This window comes from Drosophila novamexicana, unplaced genomic scaffold (assembly GCF_003285875.2).
Source record: "Drosophila novamexicana strain 15010-1031.04,08,12 unplaced genomic scaffold, DnovRS2.1 tig00000072-arrow-arrow-pilon, whole genome shotgun sequence".
Classification (NCBI taxonomy): domain Eukaryota; kingdom Metazoa; phylum Arthropoda; class Insecta; order Diptera; family Drosophilidae; genus Drosophila; species Drosophila novamexicana.
Genome location: NW_020824771.1, coordinates 181,124 through 193,391, shown reverse-complemented (window position 1 = coordinate 193,391; position 12,268 = coordinate 181,124). Strand labels below are relative to the sequence as shown.

The 12,268-nt window shown below is 48.3% G+C and overlaps 3 protein-coding genes across 4 annotated transcripts; 1 reads left to right on the top strand and 2 right to left on the bottom strand.

The window, feature by feature from the left end:
• Nucleotides 1-3,982: 3,982 nt before the first annotated feature.
• On the bottom strand, nt 3,983-8,815 carry LOC115771582 (guanine nucleotide exchange factor subunit Rich). 2 transcript variants are annotated; one of them, XR_004018966.1, is made up of 3 exons: nt 8,609-8,815; nt 4,198-8,538; nt 3,983-4,104 (listed from the first exon to the last, which is right to left on the bottom strand). XR_004018966.1 is itself a non-coding variant. In XM_030717342.1 (2 exons), exon 2 carries the CDS (start codon nt 8,514-8,516, stop codon nt 4,254-4,256), a length of 4,263 nt encoding a protein of 1,420 aa, XP_030573202.1. In that variant the 5' UTR covers nt 8,517-8,538; nt 8,609-8,814; the 3' UTR covers nt 3,983-4,253. The 2 variants fall into 2 exon arrangements, 1 of the variants encoding a protein (XP_030573202.1); XM_030717342.1 differs by having other exon boundaries at nt 3,983-8,538; nt 8,609-8,814.
• Nucleotides 8,816-9,022: 207 nt separating this feature from the next.
• LOC115771583 (ATP-dependent RNA helicase Ddx1) lies at nt 9,023-11,613 on the top strand. The gene is made up of 4 exons (XM_030717343.1): nt 9,023-9,163; nt 9,235-9,286; nt 9,354-11,026; nt 11,082-11,613. The coding sequence occupies exons 1-4, from the start codon at nt 9,148-9,150 to the stop codon at nt 11,525-11,527; spliced, it is 2,187 nt and encodes a 728-aa protein (XP_030573203.1). The 5' UTR covers nt 9,023-9,147; the 3' UTR covers nt 11,528-11,613.
• Nucleotides 11,535-12,217, bottom strand: LOC115771584 (GSK3-beta interaction protein). Its single transcript, XM_030717344.1, has one exon. The coding sequence runs from the start codon at nt 12,106-12,108 to the stop codon at nt 11,674-11,676; it is 435 nt and encodes a 144-aa protein (XP_030573204.1). The 5' UTR covers nt 12,109-12,217; the 3' UTR covers nt 11,535-11,673.
• Nucleotides 12,218-12,268: the final 51 nt, after the last annotated feature.

Sequence of the window (12,268 nt, the reverse complement as noted above, 5' to 3'; positions counted from 1 at the left end):
GTCCAGCATGCAGAGTGGCCTGTAGGCAGAGGGGTCCTGTGGGTCCTTTCCAGCTTTAGGGATAAGGACCAGTCTCTGCAACTTCCAGCACGTTGGAAAGGTTCTTTCTGCAATGCACCGGTTGAACACATTTACGAGTGTGTCTGCGTGGGCGCTAGCGATGGTCTTCAGCACTGCATTGGGGATGCCGTCGGGTCCTGGCGCTTTGTTTGATTTAATGCGCTTTAGCGCGGCACTTATCTCTTCTGTGTCGATGGGAGGCACCACCGACGTGCCTACGGCTGGAGGGTTGTGGCGTAGCTCTATCTGGCGCGGGAACAGTGTCTCCACTATCTGCTTTAGATGCTCTGGGCAGGTCGGTACGGGTCCTCTTGCGAGTTTGCCCATTACCGTTTTGTAGGCTTGTCCGAAGGGCTGGGTATCGGCTTCGTCGCAGAGTTGCATCCAGCATTGCCGCTTGCTTCGCTTGATAGCCTTTGTGAGCATAGCTCGCCAGGAGTGGTAGGCTGCGCGAGCTTCTTCGGCTTCATGCTCCAAGGCCAGGTTTGCTGTTTCCCGTCGCGCTCGTCTTGCTGCGCGCTGGTATATGCGTCTTGCTGTGTGGCACCTTTTTCGCGCATCCTCTATTTCGCCATTCCACCATCGGACTGGCTTGTGCTTGTTACCTCCTTTCTTCTTCCTCGCCATCGCTGCATCGCAGGCTCGTTGCATCTCCCGTGTTAGGCAGTTAGCGAGCTGTTCTGCGTTTCCAGTGATTGCGGTGGGTTCAAAGAACGCTAGGAGTGCCTCTTTATTGAGCGTCTCAGGGTCCCAAGCGATGTGGTGTGTTCTGCCCGTCGGGTTTGGTTGTCCGCCATCAGTATTGCTGACAATGGCCTGGTGGTCGCTATGCGTATACAGCTGGGACACCTCCCATGTGGTCCGTCTTGCTATTGAGGGGCTGGCAAACGTCAGGTCAATAATTGAGCCGCGTCCTGCCTTGATGAAGGTGTGCTCGGTCCCGGTGTTCAGCAGTGTTACGTTAAGGGCTGCGAAGGCGTCTAGCAGCGTGCAACCTCGTGGGTTCGTCCTGGCACTTCCCCAATCCACTGCCCACGCGTTGAAATCGCCGGCGTGTGTGTGTGTGTGTGTGTGTGTATGTGTGTGTATGTGTATGGATGTGTGTGTATGTGTGTGTGTATGTGTGTATGTATGTATGTATGTATGTATGTATGTATGTATGTATGTATGTATGTATGTATGTATGTATGTATGTATGTATGTATGTATGTATGTATGTATGTATGTATGTATGTATGTATGTATGTATGTATGTATGTATGTATGTATGTGTGCATGTGCATTATTAGGTATACGGACATGTATTCAAACATGTCGCATGGCTGCATGTTTACAAATGTACATATATGTGTACGGCATGTATATATATGCAAACTTAAAACTTCGCCCTAAAAATATTTGAGTAAGTGTGAAACCGATCTCAAATGATCTTTTATATTAATCCTTGAAAATGAATTTGAGCGCGAAACATCCCCCACCAAATCTTTGACACCAATTTCCACCAAGGAGGGTATGTGTGCTAGTATATATACATACATATAAATAAGTATGTAGAGTTTGTTATAAGTGCATATACTTTTGTATGCATACCTTTGTGTGTGCATGTATAAAAATAACTTAATTCAGACCTTATCACGATTCTTCCCATGTTTATTTGTGGATCGTCAGAAAACTGACGGTCTGTGTAAGCCGGTTGAATACTTTGAGCAATCATCAAGTTACCGCAATTCCATTACATGCACAAGCTGCTAGAACTTTATTACAGCCACAAGTTTACATGCCATTCATATGCGTCACACAAAACCCAGATAGCTATGGTCCCAGCTGCAATATAACTCAGGATCGGCTTTGTGTAAGATATACGCATACATGTCATACATACAGGCATGCCTATGTGTGCATATTGAAGGCATTCATCAAAATCACCAGGGCAACTCGAAATTCATCAGGCACCGCAGCGCTCAAATATTTTGGGGAAACTCGTTACAACTACACCTACACATTGCAGTGGCCACCAACAACAACAACAACATGGCAAAGGCGGAGGATGCGGCATGCTGCTTAACCCTTGAGTGGTTTGCCAGGAACTTAGCTGCAGCCTTTCTGGGCGATGGCTGCCAACGGCCGTCGCATGTGGTGTTGTTGATTACACTCTAATGTTGTTGTTGCTGTTGTCGGTCGGTCGTTCGGTCGGGTTTTTGTTGCTGTTGTTGTCTGCGGCATCCATACCCTAGCTTCCTGTTGTAGTTGCTATTATTGCAGTTGTTATTGTTGCTGCTCCTGTAGAAAGAATTTGTAAAAGTTTTTAACAATTTCTGCAGACCGCGCACTTGACGGCGACGACTTCCGCTGCAATGTGCCTGGTGTTGATGCTTAAATTTATGTACACAAACACATACATACGTATGTGCATACTTATGTGCGTATGCATGTTGGCGCTGGCTTCTATAACTTTGGCTGCCTCCTCGCTGAAGCGTCAATAGTTATTTTTACAACAACAACAGCGACAACAACAAAATGGAAGTCGGCTTGAATCTGTTGTTGTCGGCGACAACGGATGCGAAATACACGAATTTCTCCGCGCAGTTGCCGCCAACGCTTACAACTTACACAGATTTATACACACAAATACATGCACATATATTGTATGCATGTGTGTTGTGTATGCGCCCCAGGGGCTTTGACGTTTGAGAGCAGCTGAAAAGTTCCATGACGTTAGCTGCCGCCTGCTCGTTACCGTTGCGCTGTCTCCTCGTAACATTACAGTGATTACGTTTTGTAAGCACTTACGTTTACGATTTTATTGTAAGCTGCCGCTGCTGCTGCTGCTGCTACTGCTGTTGATGTCAGCAAACGGACAAACTCCGTCGCAGTCGAAGTTTGCAATTCTGCGAATTGCGCTGCACAAACTTGACGATTGAAGGACGAAGGACAACGCCAACTGAAACAAGCAAGAATGTTACAGTCGGGTGCAAGCGACTGCGAAGTACTCGTTCATATTCCCAAAGCAACAACTTAAAACAAGCGTTCCGTCAAATTTAGTAAGGAATATAGATTACATCGATTGCTGTTTTGAGAAGCTCATCAGTACACTTCATTTCAAATTTGTTCACAATGGCTGTGGGCGTCACCTCGTTAGAAAGGGTCATCGATAATCCAACTGCAATTTTAAGCGACTCTAGCTTTAGGAGATGTAAACTTTTATTATATCATCACAAAGGCTCAAACGGCCTAAAACTTTGCCTGAAGCGTAAATACACGAGTATATATTTCAAATTGCAAGTCTATAGCTTTAAAGCGCCGACGAATACCTACGTTTGGACCTCGCCCAAAACCAATATACTCCTTTCACTTTGTGAACGACTACCAATATCCACCTGCGCGAGTAAGTCACCGCCAAATCAAGCAGCTCACGTAATGAATCGCAGTCACAGTGATTAACTTTTACCGCTGTTACGAATTACGGCCCAAGCGAATGCCCAAAGTCACATGTGTCCAATTGGTTTATGTGCATATGTAGTGGTAGCTGTGTATATGTGTATGTGTATATACACAAGTCGCTCGCGCAAATCGCTGTCTTTGGCGGCATTTTGGCCCTTTAAATGAAATATTATTTCAGCTATCAATATTATTCAAAATATCTCTAAGTGCTTTTTCGCTTTGCAAAATTAAAATAAGATAGTTTTCGCCAAAAAAAAACCATTCGGCTTACACAAATCCACAAATTTACTGAGTTTGTGTAGTGAACCACTTGACAAGCAGTTCAAATTGATCATCTCGATCGGCTAAGCAGTGCACGTGAACCGTTAGCAGCTGATCAAATCGTGGACTCGATAGAAAAAGATGCCTAGCTTGAAAAATAATGCATTGCTAGAGTTATTAGTAAAAATATATTTATTTTTGTATAATTATGTATAGATTTTTGTAAATTTTTAATTAACAAATATTGCAGCAAATTTCATCTATTAATTTATGAATAATTACATTTACGTATCTTAATACAAGTATTTGCCTTCAACGATGCTCGCTTCGTTGTGTGTGTTCCTGTAAGAGTTCGGCTAACAATTAACAAATCTTTTAACGACAACTACATGTGCAATGTACAGCAACATGCAACAAACACATATCGTCCCTCACCTAACACACCAATTACGTACACTCACTGAGTATGTAAATTCTATATGCGTCTGTGTTTACATGACCCCACAGCCATCCCGCGGACCCTCTCGACTGGCACGCCGCTGCGCCTGCTGTGTGGGCGCGGACTGCGTTGAGGAAGGATTCGTCGGATTGCCATTGGACTTTGATTTGGATTCGAGGCTGGCATGACGCGTCAGACGCTGCTCTGACGACCGCTGATTGCCATTTGGCATTTGCTGGCATTTTGGCACAAAGTTATTGTTCGATCCATCCAAAGCATCGCTCTCCAGGCCAGACGACGAATCGGCGCCCAATTCATTACCATCGTCAATGCTATCGTGCACCGGCGTCTCGCCCAGCGATTGGATGTACTGTTCCAGCAGGTAAATGTGCGGCTGCAGGGTCATCACAAAGCCGCGATACATGGAGCCGCCGTTGTCGAATGTGCACTGGCTGAGCTGCTTGAGGGCGGCCTCAATGCGTCTGCAGGCGCCCACGGACTCGCTGCGTATGACAACATTGACAATGCGCGATATGGAGGCCGCGTCCTGCAGCAATATGGACAGCATGAGCGCATAGTCCGTGCAATTGGCCTCGATGAATAGCTGCAGCAGATAGCGCATCTTAATGGCCAACTTGTCGTTCAGATAGCTGGCCACCACATCGCTGTTGTCATCCTCCGAGGCGGGCAGCGAGTAGAGGCGTCGATAGCGAAAGTTATCAAACGATAGCTGTGAATTGGAGCGATTCTTCATGACTGGTAGCGAACTGTGCTGCAGCTCCTCCTGTTCCTTGATGCAGGGCTGCAACTGCGGCGACTCCAGCTGCGCGGCCAGACTAAAGTAGCCTGACTCTGAAGTTTGCGATGATGAGCCACCAGCTCCCCCGGCCCCCTGCCGATGCGTGCTGCGCAGTTGCGCAAAATCATCACGCCCCGCAGCCGGAAACGGACTGGGCAACTGCAGCTCGGAGTGTAACGCTTGCAGTGCCGCTGCAAAATTATCCAGCCTGGCGGCACCTGTGGACTCCTGCGTTAGCCAGCTGACCAGATGGAAGTCCAGATAGGCGCCCATATAGCCCAGGTCCAGCAGCTTGTGCTGCTGCAGCAGCTGCCGCGCATGCCGCTGTAGTATAAGATCAATGCAGAAGATTTCACGCTGTTGCCGCTCCTTGGTGGATCTACGACGGACAACAGTCGCTGCGCCGGTGTTGCTGCCAGCGCCGCCGCCGCTGGCCGCCTCGCTACGCTCCACAGATGCGGCCATGCTCTGCTGTTTGTTGTCCTTGGGCAAGTTGCTGGTGACTGTGGTGGAATAGCTGCGCTCCCGCGTCGCAATGGGTCCAAGCACCAAGTTGAAGGCATCCGCATTTGGATTGACCTGCGCTTGGGTCTGCGGCTGAGGTGGCGCGATTTTCACATTCAATACCATGGAGCAACGCGGCGAATCAATCTCGTTCGGATCAATGGCTTTAAGGAAGCGTATAAGGTCCTTGGCAAGCTCCCATTTTCGTTGATTCAATGCGATATCCAGCAGCATATTTGCATGTTGTTTGCTCACTGAGGAAGGCTCAAGATTCTGTATAATGATTAAATAACTGGCCGCCGTTTCCAGCTGCTCCGCCTGCAGGCACAGATGGAACAACTCCTTGGGCTTGCCCGCCATGCTGAACAGATAGGGCCAGAGTGCAATTTCTGTTTTACGCGCACATTGGACAATTGTCTGTAGATAGACAGGAAATTCGCGTATGAAATCCAAGATGCTGGGCAACTGTGCATCAGGTATGGGCAGTTTGCTGCTAGCCTCCTCCTCCAGCACTTCATGGAGCAGCAGTTCCAGGGCATGCGGAAAGTAGGGCAGACTACGGCAAGACTGCGCAATCTCCCAGGCCGAGTAGCCCAGGTTGCGTTTGATTAACTGCCTGAGCACCTTATGCAGATACACCTGCGATTTGCGTTCCATTATAGCGAAAGGCAAGGCAAAATGCGAGTTCGCCTCGTTCGTGTACAAAGTGCTCTCGTTCTCCACACCCAAAACAATCACATTGTCGAAGAGTATGACCAGCGGGTAAAGCTTTAGCGGAAAGCTGAGCATTATCCGTTTGGACATGAAACTATGCAGACGCTGTGGCCCGCTCTGCTCCGAGCGCTGCTGCAAAATGGGCAGCCAGACGCGCATGCCATGCGCGCCAGAGTATAGCCACAGGCAATCGCGCATCGCACAGTGCTCCAGATTGTGGGAGAGCCAGAAGCATTCCACACAGCTGGCCAAACAGGTGGCAAGCAGCGTATTGGGCACCTGTTGTGCCGCCTCATCCCTTTGGATCATCAGAACGCGTCCACAAACATTGACCACAATCGTCTCTGCCTCAGCCTGCTGCTGCTGTGGCTTCAGCTCGTTCCTGAGATTGGTAACTGTGAGGCTCACAATGCAAGCAGGATGTATGCAAATGCTCTTTACGTCCAGCTCATAGGCGCAATCTATGTTTATGATATACGCCGACTGTCTGTGCATATGGAAGAGACTGACTATGCCGTCAGCCGTGAGCACAATCAATTGATCCCTGAACACATTCAGGCTGATGACAGGGGCTCGCACCTGTAGCTTGTGTCCGTACTGATTATCCAGCTTGCATTCGGCGGGATAGCAGCGCAGCTCATCCGTGCGATCCAGCAGCGAATAGCACCCCATGACAATGAAGCCCTGCCACCAGAGGAGGCCACCGGATACCACAAAGTCCTTCTCCTGCGACTCGTTGCCAAACAGCTTCCACTTCTTGCTGAGCATCGAATAGTGCGCCAATCCGGTGCGTCCCGCTACGGCGACATGTAGGCCGGCTGCGTCTATGGCCGCATAGCGTATTGGCCAATTGGTTGCTGCGTAATTGAGAGGCAGCTGCAGCAGCGTCCAGTATTTACTTTCCGTTAAAATGCTGCCCATATTCGGGCTCTGCTTGAGTTCCAGACAGTCGTCATTCTGGCCAGCTGAGCTGCTGGGAAATGTGCACTTGGCATTGCCGTAGGTCTGCTCCAAATTATCGCCTTGATTGATGTACAAGCAATCGTCGCCTTGAAGCAGAATATGCGAATGTGCGCTCATGCAGGGATTCATGCTCAAGGCGCTCTTCACGAACTGCAACTGGAGAACATTGTCCTCGCCCTCGCGGCACGTCATAAACAGGTGATAGCCCTCGGTGGACCATTCCAAGCGACGCAGCTGCAACGGATTATGCTTAACCAAGTCCACATGTAGTCCAAAGTCCCAGCTCAAGGTAGACATCAGAAGTGAGCCAAAGGTGCTCCACAGCGACAAGCCGCCATTCGCCCAGCTCACAGCTAGCACACAACCATCAGGACTCCACTTTAGCTCGTTAACAGCGCCCAAACTGCCAGGCGGCACATTCTCCGTCAACACGAGTCTGTGTGAGTACTCCAAGCCGGCCGTAGCATCGTCTATTGCGTACACAGCCACCGCTGAGCTCTGCTGTCCGTAGGCCAACAGTCGAAACTTATGGTTCACGCTGCAGACACTAGCATCCGCAACATCTGGCACCCAGCAGCCATGCATGTGTGCCGTCTCGAAACGCAGATGATCCGCTACCAGAAACGCTGCACGCTGGTCACTGAATACGGCCGCACAGCCACCTATAAAGGGTGAATACTCCAGACAAGCCACAAAGGCCGAGTTACCCATGGTCGGCAAATATTTAGCGGGTTGCTGCTGCTGTTGCTGCACATAGAAGGGAATGTCGCGGAGTTTAATGACAGCCAAAGGTTTCAGCTCCTCAGTGACCATTTCCAGCTGTGACCACTGCAGACGCAGTAGCTCACATGTTTCCGTAGCCAAAAGCAGCTCACTCAGACTGATGCAGCACACAGTGGAGATGACAGCGTCTAGCTTTAAGCAACGCACCTCGCGCAGACTCAGGCGGGGAATGTTTTCCTTGATAAACAGCTCAGCTGAATCTCTTTTCAGACTCAATGCAGGCGGATCTACCTGCATTAGTATCCCACTGCCATTGGCATCAAAGTCCAATTGATACAACAGCAATGCACCGGCGTCAGTTAACACGGCCAGTTGTCTCGAGTCGGGCTTCCATATGATCAATTGATTGCTGCCAAACTCCTGCAGAGATTCGGCGCTGCGTCGATAGTAAGCAATGGGCAGCAGAGGGTTCGCATACCAAATCCCCAGAATATCCGAGTCAACGGCGGCGACGAGTATTTTGACAGCATCACAGCTTATGTGACGTATGTGAGTCGCTTCGCCAGGCAGTGCCAAGCTGACGCGCTTGGGCCAGCCCAAAGGAAAGTACATCCTCTCTCCAGCGAGCAAATTGCTGTTTTTCAGAAGAAAAAAAGGCATTCTTGTTATAATTTGCCAGCAAATTAACATTCTTAAGTACTCACACTTTAGTTACTAATAAATAACACGACAAAATTTACATGTCTATTGACTAATTAGCACTTTAACAAAACATTTGCCATAATTTAATAAAAAAAATCACTACGATTTACGCGTATACAAATATAAGTGTTGCATAACGACTCAAAATCACAGCTGTTAAGCTGTCGTTCTGCAACACATCAAATACGTCTCATTGGAAAGGCTGGCAACTCTTTAAGGATAGTATGCTAGTCGCGCATATCAGCAATGATATTTTTATTCTCTCATATAAGGCAAATATTATGTATTTGATGACATGAACTGAGAGCTATTTATTATTAGTCCCATTGCAATTCTAAAATAGATTTTTTATGGGCAGCAATCAGAATCTTTGCGAAGGAACACACATAGCTTGCTTTGCTTCTGCTGTCAAGTGTTAGCGTACCCTGCTGAAGTGAGTACATGGTGAATGTCAATTGAGTACTTTGGTGAAAATATTGTAGCCGGTCTCGAAAGTGCAGAGATAAAAACAAATAGCTATTTTTAAGTGAATAAAAGAGAAATGACTGCGTTTGAAGGCAAGTCTATAGATTAATTCACCTATTAAATAAACGTTGAACTCCTTAATACTTCTCAAATGCCTTCGCAGAGTTTGGTGTGCTGCCAGAACTGGGCAAAGCGACCGATGAATTAGACTGGACGTAAGTTAGCTGTAAATTAAACAATTTCATCAGGTTTCTGGACAAATATGTGTTTTTGTCTGTTAAGTTTACCCACGGACGTGCAGGCAGAGGCCATTCCACTTATACTGGGCGGAGGCGATGTGTTAATGGCTGCCGAAACAGGCTCCGGCAAGACGGGCGCCTTCTGTTTGCCCATTCTTCAAATTGTGTGGGAAACAATTCGCGATTTGCAAGCGGGTAAGTCGAGTAAAACTGGCAATGGGACAGCGGGAGCTGCTGCCCCTTGGACTATGTCCTTCTTCGATCGAAATAATGCACTGGCCGTAACTCCGGATGGCCTGCGCTGCCAATCTCGCGAATTTAAGGAATGGCACGGCTGTCGGGCCACCACTGGCGTCTATGGCAAAGCAAAATTCTATTACGAAGCGACAGTTACCGACGAGGGCTTGTGTCGTGTGGGCTGGTCTACGCAGATGGCCAATTTGGATCTGGGCACATGTCGGTATGGCTTTGGCTTTGGCGGCACGGGCAAGAAGTCGAACAACCGTCAATTTGATGATTATGGCGATGCCTTTGGAAAGGCAGATGTGGTCGGCTGTATGCTAGACCTACAGCGACTAGAGGTCAGCTTCACCAAGAACGGCACGTCCTTGGGTGTGGCATTTAAAATACCCGAAAATCTGCGCAACGATACCTTTTATCCAGCTGTTGTACTGAAAAATGCCGAGATGTTGTTTAATTTTGGCAAAACGGATTTTAAGTATCCACCAGGCAATGGTTATATAGCCGTATGTCAGGCGGGTCCTGAACACAGCACAGCCAATCCACTGGCAAGCCCCGCAGCCAACACGGCTGCAAGTAAACCTGCGCCTAATGCGCCACAGGCCATCATTATAGAACCTAGTCGCGAGTTGGCGGAGCAGACCTTCAATCAAATAGAGAAATTCAAGGTGCATCTGAGCAATCCCGAAGTACGTCCGCTGCTGCTCATTGGTGGCGTTCGTCTGGAGGAGCAAAAAGCGGAACTGCAGAAAGGAATACACATTGTGGTAGGAACGCCCGGTCGCCTAGAGGAGCTTATCAATAGCGGCTTTGTGCAGCTTACCCACTGTCGTTTCTTTGTGCTGGACGAGGCGGATGCGCTGCTTAAACAGGGCTACACGGACCTTATTGAGCGGCTGCACAAGCAAATACCAAAGCTAACTAGTGATGGCTGCCGCCTGCAGATGATTGTCTGCTCGGCCACCTTGCATGCGTTCGAAGTGAAGAAGATGGCCGAACGCTTGATGCACTTTCCCACCTGGGTGGATCTTAAGGGCGAAGATGCTGTCCCTGAGACAGTGCATCATGTAGTGTGCATGGTCGACCCACATACAGACAGTAGCTGGCAGCAACTCTGTCAGCCCATACACACTGATGGTGTACACGATCACGATAATGTGCATCCCACAAACCAATCTCCAGAGACATTTTCGCAGGCTGTTAAGCTTCTCAAGGGCGAGTACTGCATTCGGGCCATTGATCAGCATAAAATGGATCGCGCCATCATCTTTTGCCGCACCAAACAAGACTGCGACAATTTGGAACAGCATCTACGCCAGCGTGGAGGTCAACGCTACTCGTGCGTCTGCCTGCATGGTGATCGCAAGCCACAAGAGCGCAAACAGAATCTGGAAATGTTCAAGCGCCAGCAAGTCAAGTTTCTCATCTGCACAGATGTAGCCGCACGCGGACTGGACATCACGGGATTGCCATTCAGTAAGGACTTAAAAGTATTTATCTGAAAACACTTTCAACTTCCCCAACCTTGCAGTGATCAATATAACGCTGCCGGACGATAAGTCAAACTATGTCCACCGGATTGGCCGCGTGGGTCGCGCCGAGCGTATGGGCCTTGCAATTAGTCTGGTGTCGACGGTGCCAGAGAAGGTTTGGTACCATGGCGAGTGGTGCAAGACTCGTGGACGCAACTGTCACAACACAAATTTAACCGATGTACGCGGCTGTTGCATCTGGTACAATGAACCAAATTTGCTGGCCGAGGTGGAAGATCACCTGAACATAACAATTCAGCAGGTGGACAAGTCTTTGGATGTGCCGGTCAATGATTTCGATGGCAAGGTGGTCTACGGCCAGAAGAATCTCAACATGGGCACAGGCTACGAGGATCATGTGGAGCAGTTGGGGCCAACAGTGCGCAAACTAACTGATTTGGAATTGCAATCACAATCTTTATTCTTGAAACGCTTAAAAGTCTAAACTGGTTCGATTTTGGGTTGTTACACGATCCGAAATACTTTCACGGTTACGAGTACATAAAATACATAAATAAACTAACATTAAAATCTTGTGTTTAATGAGTACAGCCTCAGTTTGAAGTTGTTCTTTCGGAGAGTGCCTTTTAGTTACTCATCCTCCTCCTCCTCCTCTTCGTCCTCTTCATGGAATTCAGTGCGCATTTGCTGTAGTTGCCGCAGCTGCTGACACAGCTTATTGCCAAAAGATTCCACATAGCGTGGACTAATCTTGTCTAGCAGCGCATAGGGCGTCTCAAATATCTCCTCAGCCGGCTCCACGTCGCCGTTCTCCAACACTACCGACCTTAGTGCCTTGTCTTCATCGATGGTGTCGTATTGCGAGGAGACTATTTTAAATCCTCGATTAGTCACTTCTACGCAGCAGGTGGCACTCTCTATGGTGCGAATGTTAAGATAAATCTGCGTGGCACTGCTGGCCAGCTTGGACGATATTGCTATTTCAGCCACATGCGCCTTGACATCGTTTATGATGGCATTCGCCTCGTCAATGCAGTTGAACTCCTGCTCGTCACCCTCCTGCATATTGGCAATGTTTTTAATTTAACTCTTTAGACTTTTCCTCGACTTTACAAGAGCAACATGTTTTCTGGGCCGAATCTCTGAAAACAGCTGTGTATAGAACAAACGGTATCGACTGCCAACTGAATAAATTATCGATTTATGCTGAGTTATCGATTACCCT

Excerpts from the sequence above, each read along its gene's own strand:
- LOC115771582 (XM_030717342.1), bottom strand. The coding sequence starts at position 8,516 with ATGTACTTTCCTTTGGGCTGGCCCAAGCGCGTCAGCTTGGCACTGCCT.
- LOC115771583 (XM_030717343.1), top strand. Across the intron at positions 9,287-9,353 it reads ACCGATGAATTAGACTGGAC|TTTACCCACGGACGTGCAGG; the intron begins GTAAGTTAGCTG and ends TTGTCTGTTAAG. Across the intron at positions 11,027-11,081 it reads CATCACGGGATTGCCATTCA|TGATCAATATAACGCTGCCG; the intron begins GTAAGGACTTAA and ends CCAACCTTGCAG.
- LOC115771584 (XM_030717344.1), bottom strand. The coding sequence starts at position 12,108 with ATGCAGGAGGGTGACGAGCAGGAGTTCAACTGCATTGACGAGGCGAAT.